Below are 17734 nucleotides of genomic sequence, written 5' to 3' on the forward strand. Positions count from 1 at the left end.
GTGAACATTTTCCAAATCTTGATTTAGGCGCAACTGAATATTGTCTGCATTATCACCTGCGTATGTAAGGTGGGTGTCATCAGCGTACATCCTCGGCTCACAATTTGATAGGCTATTTGGAAGATCGTTGATGTATAACAGAAATAGTAGTGGCTCTAAAATGGTCCCCTGGGGAACACCACAACTTAATGAACAGCTTATAGAGAGCGACCCGTTGATGGAGCACATTTGAGTACGATTCTCTAAATATGACTTAAACCATTGGTGCGCGTTACCATATAAGCCGTAATTTCTTAATATCGATAAAAGGATCTCGTGGTCAACTGTGTCGACGGCCTTTTTTAGATCTAAGAAAACAACGGCATTGATTTTTCCGCGGTCAATGTTGTACGCCCAAGTGTCCGTGGCCTCAAGGAGAGCCGTGACAGTTGAGTGAATAGCACGAAAGCCCGAAAGCCCGATTGATATTTACAGATGATATTGTGCTCTTCTAGGTAGGCATATAATTGATCATAGACGATTCTTTCAAAGACCTTGGCTATAACTGAGATCACCGAAATTAGACGATAATTATTTACATCGTCCCGATCGTCTTGTTTAAAAAGTGGGGTGACCTTTGCGCATTTCCAATCATCCGGAAATATGCCTTGATTATTGACTGGGCAATAAGTCACGCTTGGCCATGCATTGCTCTATGTCACTATGTTTTTTCTTCTCGTTGGCTTGAAGCGCACTATTTTGCTTTGCGTTGCGTTGCTTTGCGTTGGGTTACGTTGCTTTGCTTTGCTTTGCTTTGCTTTGCTTTGCTTTGCTTTGCTTTGCTTTGCTTTGCTTTGCTTTGCTTTGCTTTGCTTTGCTTTGCTTTGCTTTGCGTTGCGTCGCAATGCTTTGCGATGCTTTGCTTTGCTTTGCGTTGCGTTGCCTTGCTTTGCGTTGCGTTGCGTTTGTGTTGGGTTTACGTTGCTTTGCCTTGCGTAATGCCTTGCGTGGCCATGCGTTGTTTTGCGTTGCTTTGTGTCGCTTTGCTTTCGTTAGTTTCCTTTTTCTTTGCGTTGAGTTGCTTTGCATTGCGCGCTTTGTGTTGCGTTGCTTTGCGTTCTCTTGCGTTGCTTTACAAGGCTTGGCATTGCGTTGCCATGGGTTGTTTTGCGTTGCTTTGTGTCGCTTTGCTTGTGTTAGTTTCCTTTTCCTTTTCATTTAACCACCTCGTCTACATAAGGTTTACTTACCTCTAAAAATAAGCTTATAGATGTCGTAACAAGCACCACAGGCCGACCAATTGTTCTCCACATAATTTGGCTACCAGTCGATCCTCCTGCAAAAGTCACGTTGCACGTGCACTGTATGTCGTGACACTCTGCTATAGGTATGCTCTTGGTGGTGAGCATGGCGTAGCCGGTCAGGAAATACAAGAAAATCCCGTACAGAATGAGCCGACCGTAATACACATAGCGACCGAAACTGCGCCATTTGTAACGCAAGAGATAGGTGACAAGGGGATGACTGAGAAGCTTAACACGCTCCTTCGTGACCTGAAAAGAAAAGAATAGTCGTTACTAGTTAGTTAGTAGCAATCATTTTTAGTTTCTACCAGAAAAGGGCTGGCTTAGAATGCCGCATTCACAATTACGCGTTAGCCATTGTTAAACCACAAAGGACAATAAAGTACTACCGTATGATTGTAAAAATTGTAACGTTACCGCTAGGTTTTGGTCATTCTCGGAGACCCAGGGGCAGCTAGTCGGGACGATGCGATATTTTCGGAAATATCGCGTCGCCCGAAAATGTCGCATCGTCCCGACTAGCTGCCTCTGGTCTCCAAGAATGGGCTTCGGTTTCTGAACAAATTTTGCGAGTCCACACAAATTGTTACATTTGTTTTCCCAACAGCGGTCGCTCTCATTGGCTATTTCGAGGTCACATGACATCTAGCAATGACACTGTTTAATGTGAAAAGTCTCTGAGCGAGCAAATTACAATATCCATGACGTCACTAGGTAATGGTGCGCTATTATCCGCGGCTGTTGACCGACGACCGCCGCTGCAGGTAGACCTGGTAATGTCTTTGTTGTACTGTACATCAAATCAATTGATACAAAGACTAGTCCATCGGAAATCTTCTTAAATTAGTTTCTCTCGAATCTCAGAATAGACAATTTTACAGTTGTCTGCTCAGTGACCTAGCCTTTGTATGGCATCGAGGCTGGAGGTAGCCTTGTTTTGATACAAACCTCATTGCTTTTTTGCGTTAGCCTGCGAGCAGGCTCACGTTGGAGCACGTTGCGAGCGCGAAATCCAGCGGCGAGGCCGCGAGACGAGAAAGTGTGCCTGCTCTGATCTCTGCCATTTTTTTCACTTTCTTGGCACCTCTTCACCAGACTCCTTCCCGCCGGATCGCTTGCTCTTCACTATTCGCGCGCGTGACTCAATGGTGAGCCTGCTCGCAGGCTATTTTTGCGTGAAAGAAGTTGTTCTAATGCTTCCTAGTTTGCATTTAAAGGCGTTTAACACCGTTTTGAGCATGTGCCGCAATTTGATTTCTGATCCGACGGAACAGTTTTCAAAGTTAATATTCGTGAGAAAAATCCTTCTCCATCGACCTTGGGAGGAGAAAAGTATAACACCGATATTGAAGAACGTTTTGGTCATTTATGAAAGATTTAAACGGCATATTTCGTGTTTCGAGTTGAATACCGTCGCGAACACGATGTCCTCGAGAGGGGATTTTGGAAGCGGCTAGGAACAAAAGCTACTTTCGCCCCATAGCCATTTTGCTCACGGCCTTCGCACAACATAAACGTGATGAATATTCTTTACAAACAAAAGGTAAAAAGCCGACGGATGAAAAGATTTTCGAAAGGCACGTGAAACTTCAGGCTGACCCGCGGCGAATTCGTGGCGGCGCGCGCGATATTAGGGTTTCTATTGGTTAAAAAATTGGTGTCAATCAAGAGCGCAAATTCGCTTTACCGTGACAATGGCCCTTAAAATAAGAAGAGAGGGTTTGAAGCAAGGTCACCTCCAGCCTCGCTTGCATTCGTAGGCCAGGTAACTCAGCACATAACTGCAAAATGGCCCATTCTCCTCAGCTAAACTACGAGAGACAGAGATTCTTGGCAGACAAAATTAACCGTTTCCTTGGCGACCAGCCACTGATTGTTTCCATGTTATCCTTACCATCAGCATTAAAGGATGGTTGCTTTTAATTTCCACCTGTTTACTGGCGTTCTCTGGCAAGGCAGATTTGATTTTGTACATCACTGTATCCACACCGGATCCCTCGTGATCTGATGTGTCTGACGTCATAAAACCAGCCCACTCGTGACTTACATCATCCAGGAACTCGTAGCTTAGTGTGATGCCGTACTGTGGATGGTCCACAGGATACCCATTCGACTTGACGCACCTGTTAAAAACTTTCTCTGCAACCTCTGAAGTACGAAGGCAAACGAGACAATCAGTGGCATAACTCATTAAGTAAAATATAATCATCACCTCTCTTTATAAAATTACAAAACAGATGGCTTAGAAGTACAGGAAATCGCATAAATGCAAGAGCAATTAAGTATTTACACTATAGCTAGGAGTCATATTTGAAATTTCTCTCAAAATTTTACGAGCTTTTAGGGGAGTGCAGTTGAAAAGAATTTTTCACATATCTGAGGATATCACGATCCTTAATTAATCGCGCTTTCAAACTATTACTCATTTATTATGTAACTAAGAAAGTACATCACATGTACATCAAATGAAATCAGACAAGGACTGAGGACAGAGTTTGAGGTGAAGATATTCCCATTGCATGCATATAAACAAGAAGTTCTACGAGAAGATATAACACGTCTCACACTTCACACCTTTCGGGCGCAAGAAACTAATTTGTACTGTCGCAATCCTTGGCATATTGCCGAGTCGAGCGTCTTGCAAATGAATGCCGGAATGAATAGCCACGCCTTTTCTATACCGAGTACTCTCAAGTTGCTTGGTTATTAAAGTATTTGCAATTAAGACGACGACTGATTTATTTGCTTGGTAAGATACTTAAGAGTTTCTAAGTTTAACAGCATGACTGGCAGCTCACCGGGTAATTTCTTGATCAGTTTCCTCATTGGGGTGTTAATAGTTGTACCATCTTTGGTTTTATTGCGCATGGCTTGTCTCCAGTCGTTGTGTTGGATAATAACAAGCGCCACTTCCCTGAGATAACAAGAGAAAATATCACAGTTCAGTGTACGACGAAACGTTTTCTTAAGCTAACGATTCAAGTAATACTATAAAAGCAGTGACTACACGAAGTTTAAAACGCTTGTATTTTAATATTCTAAACGAATAGTGATTTCTCCTCTGCATAGGCGAACAGATTGGATTGGTAGACACTAACAAAACTTAAAATACTCAACACTGCCATTCCTTTACTTTGACGACAGACTAGATAAACATTGCAAACGCCAGCTGTAGTCCAAACTCCATGCATGCAAACAAGCTTCTTAGTTAAACACAACTTGAAATTGTTATTTTCTGCATTAATAAATATAGATCATCCTTCATGTCTCTTTTTAACCGGTACCGTTTTTTATCTCTTTAGTCTTAATCACGAATTTTACTTCTCGATCGACAATCCTAAACCAAAAGTAGTCGCAGCAATGCGTTCCTTTTCGTAAACTAAGCAAAACGTTTAACTTTGTTATGTTATTTTCAATGCACAACCATAAGCTGGATTTGAAAATAGCCTGCACAACATTTTTCATTTATCATTTTCAATCCGTGATTGCGATAGCTAGTCACGAGTTGCAGTGGGTGATCAGATTTCTTTTTTGCTTGCCACAAGCTCTTCCTTCCTACTCTGGCACAGTTTTCCTCCCTCGCGTTCCCGATTTAGCGGGTTCAAAGCTGCCTACTTCGGAGATTGGTGCAAAGGAACTGATCACTGAAGAGATTAGTAAAATAAGGCAAGATCCTGCGTAACCACAGAACGAAGACAAATGTCCGCTTGTTATTTCGCCATCGTACGTGGAAAAAACGACAACTGAGACTCAAAGTGTAACACTAATATCTTAGGGTTCTCGCTGGCTTGTCATGCGGTCCACACTTACTTGTGGTTGTTCTCAATGGCCATATCAAGACAGTTTCGCCCAGCACTGTCCGTCAGTGTAATGTTCGCCTTCCTGGACAAAAGCAGTTTGACCATCTCCACGTGACCCTCACGTGCTGCCAAGTGAAGTGGAGTGGTCTGAGGAGGGCAAAGTAAATTTTAGAGACAACAAAATTTGCGGAAAGTGCATACATTCACTCTTATTTTAACCTCTCTAAAACGGCCACCTCTCTCCAACGGCAACGACCACTAAATCGCATCCCACCTGCTAAAATAACCTCTTGACAACGACCAGTTAATCAACGAGGGACGAGCGGTGAATATAAATCCACACTCTTTAATGGAAAAGGTCACCAAGCGCGTCGTTGATCTCTGTTCAGTTTTTGCTTTATTGAATATAGTTTGATTGTGTTACGTATTATTACGATAAAATAAGCAATTTGTAAAAATATACATTTTGTACCCCCGAAAAGAACACGTGTCATATTACACCCCTACCTCCCCATAACGGCTAACCCTCTACAAAGGCCACTTTCCTCTGTCCCCAAGGTGGCCGTTGGAGAGAGGCTCGACTGTAATTTTAACATCCTATAGGCACCTTTAAGCTCAACTTGTTACTATTGCTGCATCAGTAAATAGTAATCCAAAATCATCCCAGAGGTTAGTCTGGAAGCCGAGAATTTATAGATCGAAGATCTACAGGCCAAAGAGGGGCAAGTGCAGAATTTGAGTCAGCTTGAGTTTTTAAGAAATTGGAAAGCCAACAGCAAGATTTCAAAAACGAACTGGAAATTTATCCCATTTGTCTCTGCTATTTAAAATCGTCAATCAGCTGGAATATTTAAATATAACACTGACTACTGGTATGCCTGGCCTACCTTAGCCTTGTCGGTGGGGTCCACAGGACAGTTCTCATCCAAAAGAACGGTAGCAGCCTCAACCCAGCCTTTGGCTGCCGCGCAATCCAGGGGTGTCCAAAGGTTGGCATTCCTGTGAATTATAATCTATTAGCAAGTGTAATTGCGCAGACGCTGAACAAGGCCGGTAAAAGCTCAAAACTGAACATTAGACAAACACAATTACGATACAACAGCAGCACACAGCTTTAGCCACCTTGTCTTAGCAATAACGACTTGTAATTAGCTAAATATTAGAACTAACTGATTGATGCTCACTTCTCAAACTCATTAATAATTCATCAAGTTTAAACAAAGGAAATCATGACCGCGATGGTGTTTGGATATCTGATCTGTAACAGCATAGATTTTTTTTCTGTGTAGCACGTAGTATATATAATATGTAATTGTGTCACGACAAGACACCCATTCATCCATGCATCACTCTAAGACTTCCTTTGCACAGCCCTGCTGCAACACAATCGATCATCGTCCAATTTCTCCACACTCTTTCCTACCATTTGCCAAAAGTTGCAGATAGAATTAAAGTTCTTACGCAAACCATTATCGGTTACTTCATTCTCATGACCTACACTGAAGGATCTGTTATAAGAGAACAGGGAGAATTAATAAGTCGATCACCTGGCATCAATAGCCGCTCCCCTGTCCAGTAGCTCCTTGGCGACTTTGTCATACCCGTGCAGTGCGGCCAGGTGCAGTGGAGTGTTAGAAGCATCGTCTTCGTCATTTATAATCGACATATCTCGCTTGAGAAGTGCACACACCGTCCTGGACAACACATATATTAATTATTACCTATAATCATAGCCCATGATGTAGCAGGCTCAAGTATAAACTTTACGGCATGGGACGCAAATTGATCAAACTGCGCACAATTGCGTCGCTATAATTACTGTAATAAACATCTTTGTCGTTAATATTTCCTGTACCGTTTAATACAGATAATGATACAAGGTTAGAGGGTGATTACATGGCCAATTTCACCCCGGTTAAGAGCGCTGGAATTTTGTTGTGATACCATAACAAATTTCATCCCGGGCTGAAACCTTTCTTCCTTCGCAGCCGCCATCTCCTTTTATTAAAAACACAGTTGCTACGCATGTATTTGTTTCTTTTTTCTTTAACCACTACACAAGCCCAAGTTCTCTTTTCAGGCCTGTCTGAAATATCCTTCTAATTATACAGCCTTTTTTTATTATTTCGGTTTAAGAAACCCACAGATACATGAGAAAATAAACACAGATTTATATTCTACATGTACCATGGTATAAAAGGCAACCAGACATGGCTTTGTTAAACAATGAAAACACTCGTGTTTTATCCTAAAATACATGTACTAGAAGCAATTGTTACCTTATACGTCCAAATTTAGCTGCTAAATGAAGTGGCGTTAAAGATCCATCGTTCTTGCTGTCAATGCAGCAACCATTGTCCAGAAGAAGCTAAAAGCGAAATTAACGAAACGATCAAGCATTTAGCAACAGTGCATGTTTTGCTTTTCACTGCGATGTTAGAGCTAATCCCGTTGAGAATTTTCTTCATTCACGTCCAAAGGACTTGAAAAAAGTGCCATCCGGTTGTCCGGAACAAGTAGATTTTCCTTCTGGGCAAGTAACGTTGCCCGACGGGCAAGGAATTATGCCAGTCATCTGCCAACTAAATCATTAAAAGAGCAAACTAAGACTACTTGCCCAGGGCAAGCAAAATTTGAGAGCTACTTGTACCATAGACCAAGCTGGAATTCAAGTTCTGTTTCGAGTCCTGCATCCGGCACCGAACTTTGGAGCAATGTATTGACGATGCACTGCCCCAGACTATTCAGACCTTTTGTAAGTCTTTTGAAACGTTCTGTAATTAAGATTTTGCCTTCATGTTACAAAGCCTTACAGTGATAGGGAACCATGTTAGCGTCATTTGAGGGGACGCTAGAACATTACACATTACGTCAGTATGAAACACAGCACCTTACAAGGATGAGTCGAATTGAGAAGCAAAAATAATTACACAAATGACTTGTTATTACTGTCTTCAGTAAGGAAATTTCGATCGACTTACCTGAACAATTCTAACGTAACCCTTTTTGGCAGCGACATGAAGTGGCGTGTTCTCGTACTTATCATATTCTTCAACTAGCGTCTTGCCTTTGCGATCTCTTAGAAGAAACTACAAGTTGGTGTGAAAGAATGAAAGAAAAAACCGGGAACAAAGTTACTTTCGTCTTGCTGTTGCACAGGTACAATGTAGAACCTTCCCTAAACGGACACTGAGTGATCGCTCCGAACCAAGTTTTCATTTTATATTTCACTTGACTACGAGATTTAGACAAAAAAAAAAATTCATGGGATCTCAACCAGATATTGATGGCCACTGGGAAATTTATCACGTTTTAATTCCAGTTTTATAACTTGCATTGAACCAGAGTTGAACGTAAAACTTAGTCTCTGAAACGTTGTTCCTTTTCTTCGCAAGCTTTACGAACAAGCAACAGACCAACCTCTTTAGTGCGTAAATGTATACCACGGGGACAGAACCAAGGGTTCGTATTAGAAAGGTGTCCGTATTGAAAGAGTTTATAGGGATAAATTAGATGATTTCTGGTTTTTGTCTGGAAAGTGGAGGGTTTCTCTTAGCGGAGAAAAGTCCGTATTAAATGAGTGTCCATAAGGAGAGGTTCGAAAGTATTAATGTTCTCGACACAACAATGCTCACGAGCAACATATCCGACGGTTCTGCCTGGAAATACACTTCAGAGAAACGCGCTTCACGTGCGGACGTAGAAGACACCACCCTGTGGAAACGTGGTATTATAGATTTAAACCGACGGTGACCCTGGACTGAAGTGTTTGAATGAATATTAGGGAGTTCAAGCAAACCACAGACCCAATAGCAACGGGAACGTCACAATAAACAAAAGGTTTACTGAGCACAACAATGGCTGTGCACGCGCGTTCTAATTCTTGGTACACTTCTTTGCCCGCGTTCTCTAATTTGGACGCCGTCTTACATATTCACGTTGTGGTAGCTTTGATACAGTGATAGACAACCTGAATGAATCTAAATTCCTGCGAGCTTCGTTGGTTAGATATAAATTGATCATTAATCGACGTTGCCCTCGGCGTTGCCGTCGTCTTTGCTCAAGGCCCAGTCCACACTACGCCGGAGGAATTTGAAAACGGAGGTTTCACTCTGAAAACGCGTCAAATGTTTTCCGTCCGCACTACGTATACCCTGGAAGAATTTAAAATGCGTTAAATCAATTGAAAAAAACTCAGGGAGACAAATCAAATGATTATCGTGAGGTCATCGTTTTCGATAAAGTTCAGTTTTCAAATGTTTTCCGTCCACACGAAAACGCAAAGCCGGCGTTGTCAAATTTTTCCGGTTTGAAGAGCGTTTTCGGAAAGACCCGTTTTCGTGACAGATTAGTGTGGACAGTAGGCGCCCAACCGTACAAATAAAGCTGCGTTTTCAATCTTTTTTTTTTTCCGGCGTAGTGTAAACGCCACCTCAATCTCCCTATTGTTCCTAAAATGCAGCTGTTGTACATTTGTAATCTTACCTCCAGCGCCTCCATGCATCCCTCAGATGCTGCTCTGTATATCGGTGTTTCATCATTGCTGTCTTTGGCGCCTATATCAGCATTGTGGCTCAGAAGGCTTTTGATTGTTTCCAAATGATTCTTACTTGCTGCCATCAACAACGGCGTATCCTTGTCTTTGTCACGGCATTCAATGAAAGCACCTCTAAAATAGTTTGAATATATCGCAATAGCACAGTTATGTACGAGGAAAAAGGGTGACTGGGTTTGCTATAAACAACATTGTAATTAGTTCCTAACCATTGCCACATACTTTACTGATTAAATACGATGTACAAGTGTCTAGTTGCTTGCATTTTACTGAGCACTTTCAAGACTGATTAAAACCAAGGAATGCCGACTACGAAAATGCCAAAAACAAAATCACTTTGCAATGCACAATTAGTTGGGTTCAATATATTGTTGCCTCAGGGTTTTCTTCAGAGTTATTTTTTCCATATTTCATTTGCAAACTATTGTTTCAAAGTTTAAAAATAACCGAACATGTTATATTGGGGGGAAACTACTGAACGGTTTCAATCTTTTGATTCTTTGTACATGTAGCAGATGAAGAACTATCTTCATTCTGTTGCGTGGGGGACTTTATCTTAATTAAGGGGCTGCGATTGGCAGAATTTTACAAAAAGGTTTCTATATTGCAGGACTTTGTTATAATTATACTGAATACTTTCTCCATTGTATACATTTACAACTGTACGTGGATTTGAACTTCCGGCCCTACACGGGGATGTTTTGGCACGTGACTTGGTTCACCCAAGCTCACGTGACGACAAAGACGCTATGACAGTGCCGAAAGCTTGTGATCGCTAACACTTTGACTCTGCTTTGGTATCTTGTTTCTAACTATGTCTATTACAGAGTCGGGAAACGGTATCTTTACTCAACTTACATGTAGTCTGAAGAAGTCAGAATTAAAGCTTTATTACCACACAATTACACACAACAACACTTGACTTACTCGCTCAGAAGAAAGTCAACGATGTTTACTCTGTTAAACTGAGCTGCCCTGTGCAGTGGAGTCTCCTGAGAGGCATTCTTAGCTTCTATGTTTGCATCATGTTCAATTAACATCTTGACGATTTCCAAGTCACCTCCAGTGGCCGCTAAGTGCAGCGGTGTGCTCATGTTCATCTTGTGGGCATTGACGTTTGCTCCTTTATCAAGGCAAATCTTGGCTAGCTTCTGGTCACCATCCTCGACCGCAAGGTGAAGAGCGGTTTGTTCCTCGCGATCTTGGTCTATGACCATCTTGGATACCAAGGACCAACCACCTCTCTCTTCGGCTATATATTACCAATATTAATATTATTAATCGAAGGTAATTTAATAACAAGTCACTTTCAAGAAAGCCAAATTTCAACAACCAAAACTTCGAGTTTTAAACTATTGACAGAGGTACCAGCGGTAATTATTAGTCAGGACTTAGGACTTAGTCAGCTCCCCTTACCATCATACGACACTGACGGATAAGGGTTCATCCACTGACAGACACTGCATACATGTATATTAAACAGTTTCACGCACAAATTTTAATAAGTACTGTCCAGCTGCTATATTTGAATGGTCGCACTTCAGGGTGTGAAGAATTACCCCTACAACCACTGAACAACAAACAAAAGCACACAAAGGTATGGCTCAATAAAAAGACTTCCATTGGTTGAAATAGTCATACAATTGATAATTTCATGGATTAATTCAACTTAGTACAAGCCGGGAAATCTTGATTTCTCAAAAACTCTCAGGGCAAGGAACATCAGCAGACATTATTTTGAGGAATGTGATAATTCAGGGCTAAACAAATCACAGTGAAATCCAAGCTACAAGTAAGTGTAGGAAAATCACTTTTGCTACAAGATGCTAGGTGGTTTGAGAAATTGAGATTTCAGTGTTTACCCATTTACTTGGCAAAAGATTTACGTTGGATGCTCATAAATCTAGAGCCAATAACCTAATTGTTTTTAATTAGTAGAATTCTTACGAAAATTTCCTAGAACATGGTATTTAACTTTATGCTTTAGAAAAAGCGCACAGACTGAGTTTTCGTTTGGAATTTGCTGTAAGTTGTGTATGTGTGCTAATCAGATTTTTCAACATTTTCTAGATTTCTAAAGTCATGAAACTGTGAATGCCCTTCTTCTAGTCTTCTCAAGAATTTAATTATTCGTTTGTATCTAAATGTTCTTCTGTAACTTTACAAAAATGAGGAAACATCGCTATTTTGCAAACGACCTCCAGCCAATGGCAGAAAGTATGTAAGAGTAGCTAAGCCAATCAGGTTGCAGCATTTGCATTAGTACTGTATACAGTACTAGTAGAATTCTACTTACCGTAAATCCTCGAATTAGCGCCCCCCCTCGAATAAGTGCCCCCTTCGAATACATGTAAGCGCCCCTCGTATCGGCCAAAATTTAAAATAAGCGCCCCCTTGAATAAGTGTCCCCCTCCCCTCCCCCCATTTTGTGGATGAGTAATGAAACAAAAAAGGATACAGCTTTCATCATGTAGTCTTAGATTTGTACATTGTTTCAGTTTGTGAACACATTAAGTGAACACGTTGAATGCGTCAAGTACTAATGGTGCCGAGATTTAAACTTTAGGATCAGTTTTTTATGTCAATAAACATTTTATGTTGTTGTTTATGCACAGATGATGTATTCAAAAAATGATCATGTCAGGCCACAATCTGGGGAAAAATAAATACCCCCCCCCCTCCTTGATTAAGTGCCCCCTTGAAAAAGCACCCCCTGTCTTCTCCTAAATTTGAAATAAGCACCCCCGGTGCTAATTCGCGGATTTACAGTATGTAAGATACATGTACAAGCGTGTTTACACACCTGTCTTAAAAAGCAGTTGGGCAACTTCAAGACTTCCTTCCATGCAAGCAAAGTGCAGTGGTGTCATCTGCTCTTCATCCAAACTTCTCAAGTCAGCTCCAGCTTCAATAAGACACTCAGCCACAGACAGGGAGCCCTGGCTTGATGCCACATGCAGGGGGGTCATCTCTGTTTTATCCTTAGCCTAAAATTAACATTACAATGCTCAAGCAGAGTTGCTGACAAGAAGATTAATTTTGTCTCAACATTTGACTGCTACAATTAACAACTTTGCTTTCATAATAACATGTAGATGGTATGGATGCCAATGCTAACAAATTATCGTCATACCCTCTCATTGACTTGCTTTTTCTGGAATAACACTTCCCATGCTTAACCCTGAATACAAGTTGCATAATAATTTCTAAGCCAAACAGAGACGAGAGCACCGATAAGTAGTAAATCAAGTTTTGCAATACTTGCCAATTTTTACAAAGAAATTTATGCCAGGGGACAAAGCTTGTTCCCTGGCTTGCATTTCTTTGTAAAAATTGTACACTCAGTAAATTTGGTCACCAATGAGCCACAAAAATCTGGCGATATAGTGGGGTGACTGTATTAAAGGGGTTCTGTAAAAAGGAAAATGACTTATCGAGGTTTTGTTTGGGCCAAAAAAGTGGCCACATTAACGAAGTGGCCATACTATGGGGTGGCTGTAAGGTGGGGTTCCACTGTATTCAGCATTTAATATGATTGCATATATAATTCATGTATGTCCCTACCTCAATGTCAATTCCTGGATCTGTCAAAAGTTCTTTCACTGCATCTGGGTTCCCTTTTGCGACTGCATAATGCAATGGAGTGGACCCATACCTGTCTCGTGCATTGACCTTGGCCTTCTGGGACAACAAGTACATAATCATCGTCTCTACAATAAAGGGCGATGCACTGGTTGGTTCTTTAGAAAAGGAACTCCTCTTTTCTACAGTCAAGAAGTCTTTAGGAAAGAGTTTATTTCCAAGCTTCTCTCTTTTGTTGTTCAATGAGCCAAGCAGGCGATCCTTTGTACCTTTACCAAAGCTGCCTGAGCCCCCTTCCTTTTTCTTGTCGTCCTTTTTTAGAACTAAGCCATTGTCACTAATGTTTTCCATGCTGGGGCTGGGTGTGACCTGGGGTGTGGGCCTGGGGGTACCCCCATATATTCTAGGGACTGGTCGGAATCTGGCGGCATAGTGAAGGGGTGTGGCATCATCTTCTCCTCTTGCTTCAATGTCTATAACATTTAATTAAATAATTTATGATAAATGAAAGCAAAATGTGCTGTCAAGCTTGAATAAAAGAGATATCTCTCTTTGTCTGCTCAACTCGCTCTTCATTCAAGGGTCGGAGTCATCCTAGATTTGACCAAAAAATTTTCCACCTTGTAGTACTGCATGAAAATTTTTAATGTAGTTCTGTATTCAATGAGAGATAGACATTTCACTGTAAAATTCTATTAATTTTTGAACATCTTAGAAACGTCATCCTCCCCTTGGACAAAATAAAGAGTAAACTAAATTGTCACCTATTGATTAGTTCTTACATGTACTTGCTTTCTCTGCAGAGGAACATACATATACATAAATACATACATACATGTATGTACATAAGACAACAGTACAGAATCTTGGGCAAAAAATATATGTATTCATCTGAGATTATCTCAAGTTAGCTAGCGCATGACTTTAAGAGCAGGGAATTGCACAATGTAACTTGCCAGTGCAAAAAGAGGCACTTGTAAACAGTTTTTATCGTATTCATGCACCAACTTACACTGTAGCAGGAACACAATGCCAACAACTTTTAATTAATACATGTATCCCTGCATCTGAACCTGGTTTAGGATTTGGTTCTTTAATGTTAAGTGAAACCCTAGTAAACACCCACACCAACAGGGTCTGAAATGAGTGTCTGGATTATGGAGTGACCTTTTGTCGTTCCAGGGATATACGTTTAGTGAGACATGAATTGTCTTCTCCACACTCGTGTGAATTGTAACATACATTATTATATGGCTAGCTCCATGAGCAGGCAAGATGAATCAAATCCTGCGCTGTGATTGGCTACCCGAGCAGGCAAGATGGAGCTATCTTGCCCGCTCGGGACTACCGGCCCTGTCCTGCAAGAAAAATTTCCCCAAAAGCCATGTAATGAATTCTTTATTGACCAAGCTTGTTCGGTCAAGATGGCTGGATATTGGCCTCGTTCTTTTTTTGTGAGTTTATGGACCTCGACTCCATCTTGGTCAATAAACACGTAAAAAAGAACTTGGCCAATATCCAGCCATCTTGACCACACACTTGGTCAATAACCCATACATGTAGTATTACTACTATTTAAAGGTGCCCATTAGGAGAGAATTGGCAGATGCATGTAGGGAAGTTTGCCAGATAGCATGAAAGAAGAAGAGAAAAGAGTTGCTTGACACCTACACCAAGAGCAATTCATGACAAGCTCTTTGTCATGGGTTCTCTTGATAATTTCTAGCTTAACTTATAGACAATATTGAAGTAGTTTGAAATTCCTTAAACTGGAAAGAACAGTCCACATTTATTTAGAGTCCAAATGTACATGGATCATTCAAATTACAATCTAACTTTATAATTAATATTTTTAGTGGATCAGTTATAAATTTATCACTAAACAATATATAAGTTTCAGATGACTGCAAATGCACACACCATGTAGTTATTACACAGTGTGATTAGTTGCTCAAGCTACTCCTTACCTGCTCCATAATCTAACAACAACTTCACAATGTGAAGGTGGTTGTAACGTACAGCATAATGCAGTGCTGTTGTGTTCTCCTGATCCTTTTTGTTGATCTTCTTGTTTCCTTTACCCAACATTTCCAGCCTCCTTTCAACAAGGTCCCGTTTTCCATCACGTGCCGCCTTTAAAAATAATAATTATAGCAAATATTAGGGTAATTTAAATATTAATCACAATTACTACTGTATAAATATACTTAATAAAATAATTAATCTCACAGCTTTTATTAAGTAACAGTCATGATTAAACTACAGAGTAGAAACAGAGACAATAAGCAAAATACAATGTTTGGTGTAAAGGGGGATAACAACACTTTGCGATCTGGTGACAGACAACTTTCAATGCATGACAACAAAGCCTTACTTACCTCCCCAGCGTCCACACCTGCACTGGATTGGACAAGTTGTAGGCAGATCAAAAGCTACATGATGTAGAAGCCTCAGTCTAAATGGCACTAAATGGGCTTAAATTTTCCAGCCAGCATCATGCCAGAGTGTAGGCAGTTGTGACTTGCTCAAGCCTAATTATCATGCCAACATTACAAGCCTACACCACTGGCATATAACAAGGTTGAAGCATACAATAGTACAACTAAAACAAGCACATAGGACAATTAACCAAGAGCAAAACACATGATGTGGACCCTGAGTTTATAAAAACAACAACCAAACCTCCAAAGGGAGGAAGGTTGGGGATAAAAATTTTATAAATGTAACAGTAGAATTTCGAAGACCTTTCAGCAGGCAGTAATTTGGCTAGCAAATGAGGCTTTAGATCAAGACTTGAACTAATTAACTTTATAACTAGACAGACATTGTGGACTGGGCAAATAGTGAATTACAATTATATGTAGGTTTATTTTTTTAATTCTGGCCATACAAAATAAGTTAATGGTATAACTGCGCTAAACAGATATTACATTGTACATGTACATCATGAACAAGGAGCAAGAAAGGAGTACATACTACTAACACTGTTACAGTACTTACTTCGGTCCGCTACTCTTTTAAGCGGTATAGCATGGAATATCACGAGTCACTTGTATTTGCTCGGTACACACACGACACTTCAGGCAGGTGTGTACAGCAAGAAAATACAAGTGACAGGTGGGATAGTTCACGGCATACCGCAAGAGAGCATTGTACAACTATTTTATACCATGCCATAGAAAATACGATGCCCAGCACAATCAATGCAACGTAGGTGCAGTGCATGTTGAGAAGGTTGTGTAGAGTACCATCGAATATTCAATGGTTTTCCTGTATTCTGATTGGCTGTATTTTCTATGGCATGGTATAAAGAAGTGTATTGTAAAAAACATTGCATGTCTATTGTGCATTTGTATACAAATACATGTATATCATTTTCATCATCCTTTGGTGACACGAGATGCTCAGGAATTATTTTAGACAATACTCTATACAAGTACAAGTACACATATGTTATTTTAAACTATTTATATTTTCAAGTGAAGATTTGTTTTCATTGATGTAATTGATAATGAGCGATCCTGCTAGCAAATACATGTAACTATTAAAATGCTGTTGCTTAATTACTTGTAATCAGAATGGTTTTATATCTTTTTAAATTTTTCTGCAATGTTTTAAGTTTTATGACATTTCGATTTCATAACATAAGCTCACATATATGTACAGAATTTTTTTTTTTTGGAATTTCAACCAAAAAAATTTGTTATTTCCATGTCATAGTATACACAGAAGATTTTCAACTTTCTTTAATTTTAAAAATCAGAATTAACTATAGAAAGCTGTTTTTTATATATATCATATAATTAAATGAAAGTGAAGTGAGGAGTAGAAAAATTACCACAAGTAACTCTGTTTACAATAAGAGGCTTGAGATATATTTAAGCTTCAATTTAATTCAGAGGAGGTATTATGAAAAAGCACAATGTAGCCAATTAGCTTAAAATTTCAAAGGTAGGTGCAGCCTGTCCTCATCACTTTATATGATCGGAAAAATGAATCCAATATTCTTGAAAATAGAACCACTTCATGAGGAACTATTTAAGCGGCGCAATTTGGATCCCAAATCAAGAATAACTCTCGAATGTTAATCAAACGGGCGTGAAAAATACAGGTCCGCGATAAGAACGCTTCTTAAGCGAACGTCATTAAGGGCCAAACTATCAAACTATTTCACTGATTAATGTTTGCCTCACCTGATGTAGCGATACCGTGGCATTTTCAACGCTCTCTCTTTCCAATCCTAACAAATTTTTCGAAGACCTCGACGGAAGGTAGCAAATTGATGGCATGGAGTTCGAAGCGTCGACGGTGTCGCTTTTTCTCGCCTTGACTCCGAGTAGTGGCGTAAGTAGGACACTTCCAGCACTATCATCCTTTTTGGACGTCATTATTAGTCCTTATATGCCTACTCTGGGCAGCAGGTTTCCATAAAGGACTTTTTCTATCCGTCTTTTTACGCCGGTAATAACTGCAAACACCACTTCGCCAGCATGTTTACAAGCTTCGAGGCTATT

General features: G+C 40.2%; 1 protein-coding gene across 1 annotated transcript in view; it reads right to left on the bottom strand.

Annotated features, from left to right (window-relative positions):
• Window positions 1-17715, bottom strand: part of LOC110059972 (transient receptor potential cation channel subfamily A member 1 homolog) — a 30216-nt gene extending 12501 nt beyond the window's left edge. The window contains exons 1-14 of the mRNA XM_089282857.1: window positions 17414-17715; window positions 15188-15353; window positions 13203-13693; window positions 12442-12625; window positions 10566-10890; window positions 9569-9752; window positions 8065-8172; window positions 7363-7451; window positions 6631-6777; window positions 5971-6082; window positions 5094-5230; window positions 4082-4197; window positions 3178-3431; window positions 1230-1532 (exon numbers count right to left, since the gene is read on the bottom strand). Of these exons, the coding sequence (XP_089138983.1) occupies window positions 1230-1532; window positions 3178-3431; window positions 4082-4197; window positions 5094-5230; window positions 5971-6082; window positions 6631-6777; window positions 7363-7451; window positions 8065-8172; window positions 9569-9752; window positions 10566-10890; window positions 12442-12625; window positions 13203-13693; window positions 15188-15353; window positions 17414-17608 (2811 nt within the window). The 5' untranslated portion in view covers window positions 17609-17715. The remainder of the gene's footprint in view (window positions 1-1229; window positions 1533-3177; window positions 3432-4081; window positions 4198-5093; window positions 5231-5970; window positions 6083-6630; window positions 6778-7362; window positions 7452-8064; window positions 8173-9568; window positions 9753-10565; window positions 10891-12441; window positions 12626-13202; window positions 13694-15187; window positions 15354-17413) is intronic.
• Window positions 17716-17734: the final 19 nt, after the last annotated feature.

This window comes from Orbicella faveolata, unplaced genomic scaffold, assembly GCF_042242905.1.
Source record: "Orbicella faveolata isolate gen_17 unplaced genomic scaffold, um_ofav_v1 contig_12, whole genome shotgun sequence".
In the NCBI taxonomy this organism is placed as follows: Eukaryota; Metazoa; Cnidaria; class Anthozoa; order Scleractinia; family Merulinidae; genus Orbicella; species Orbicella faveolata.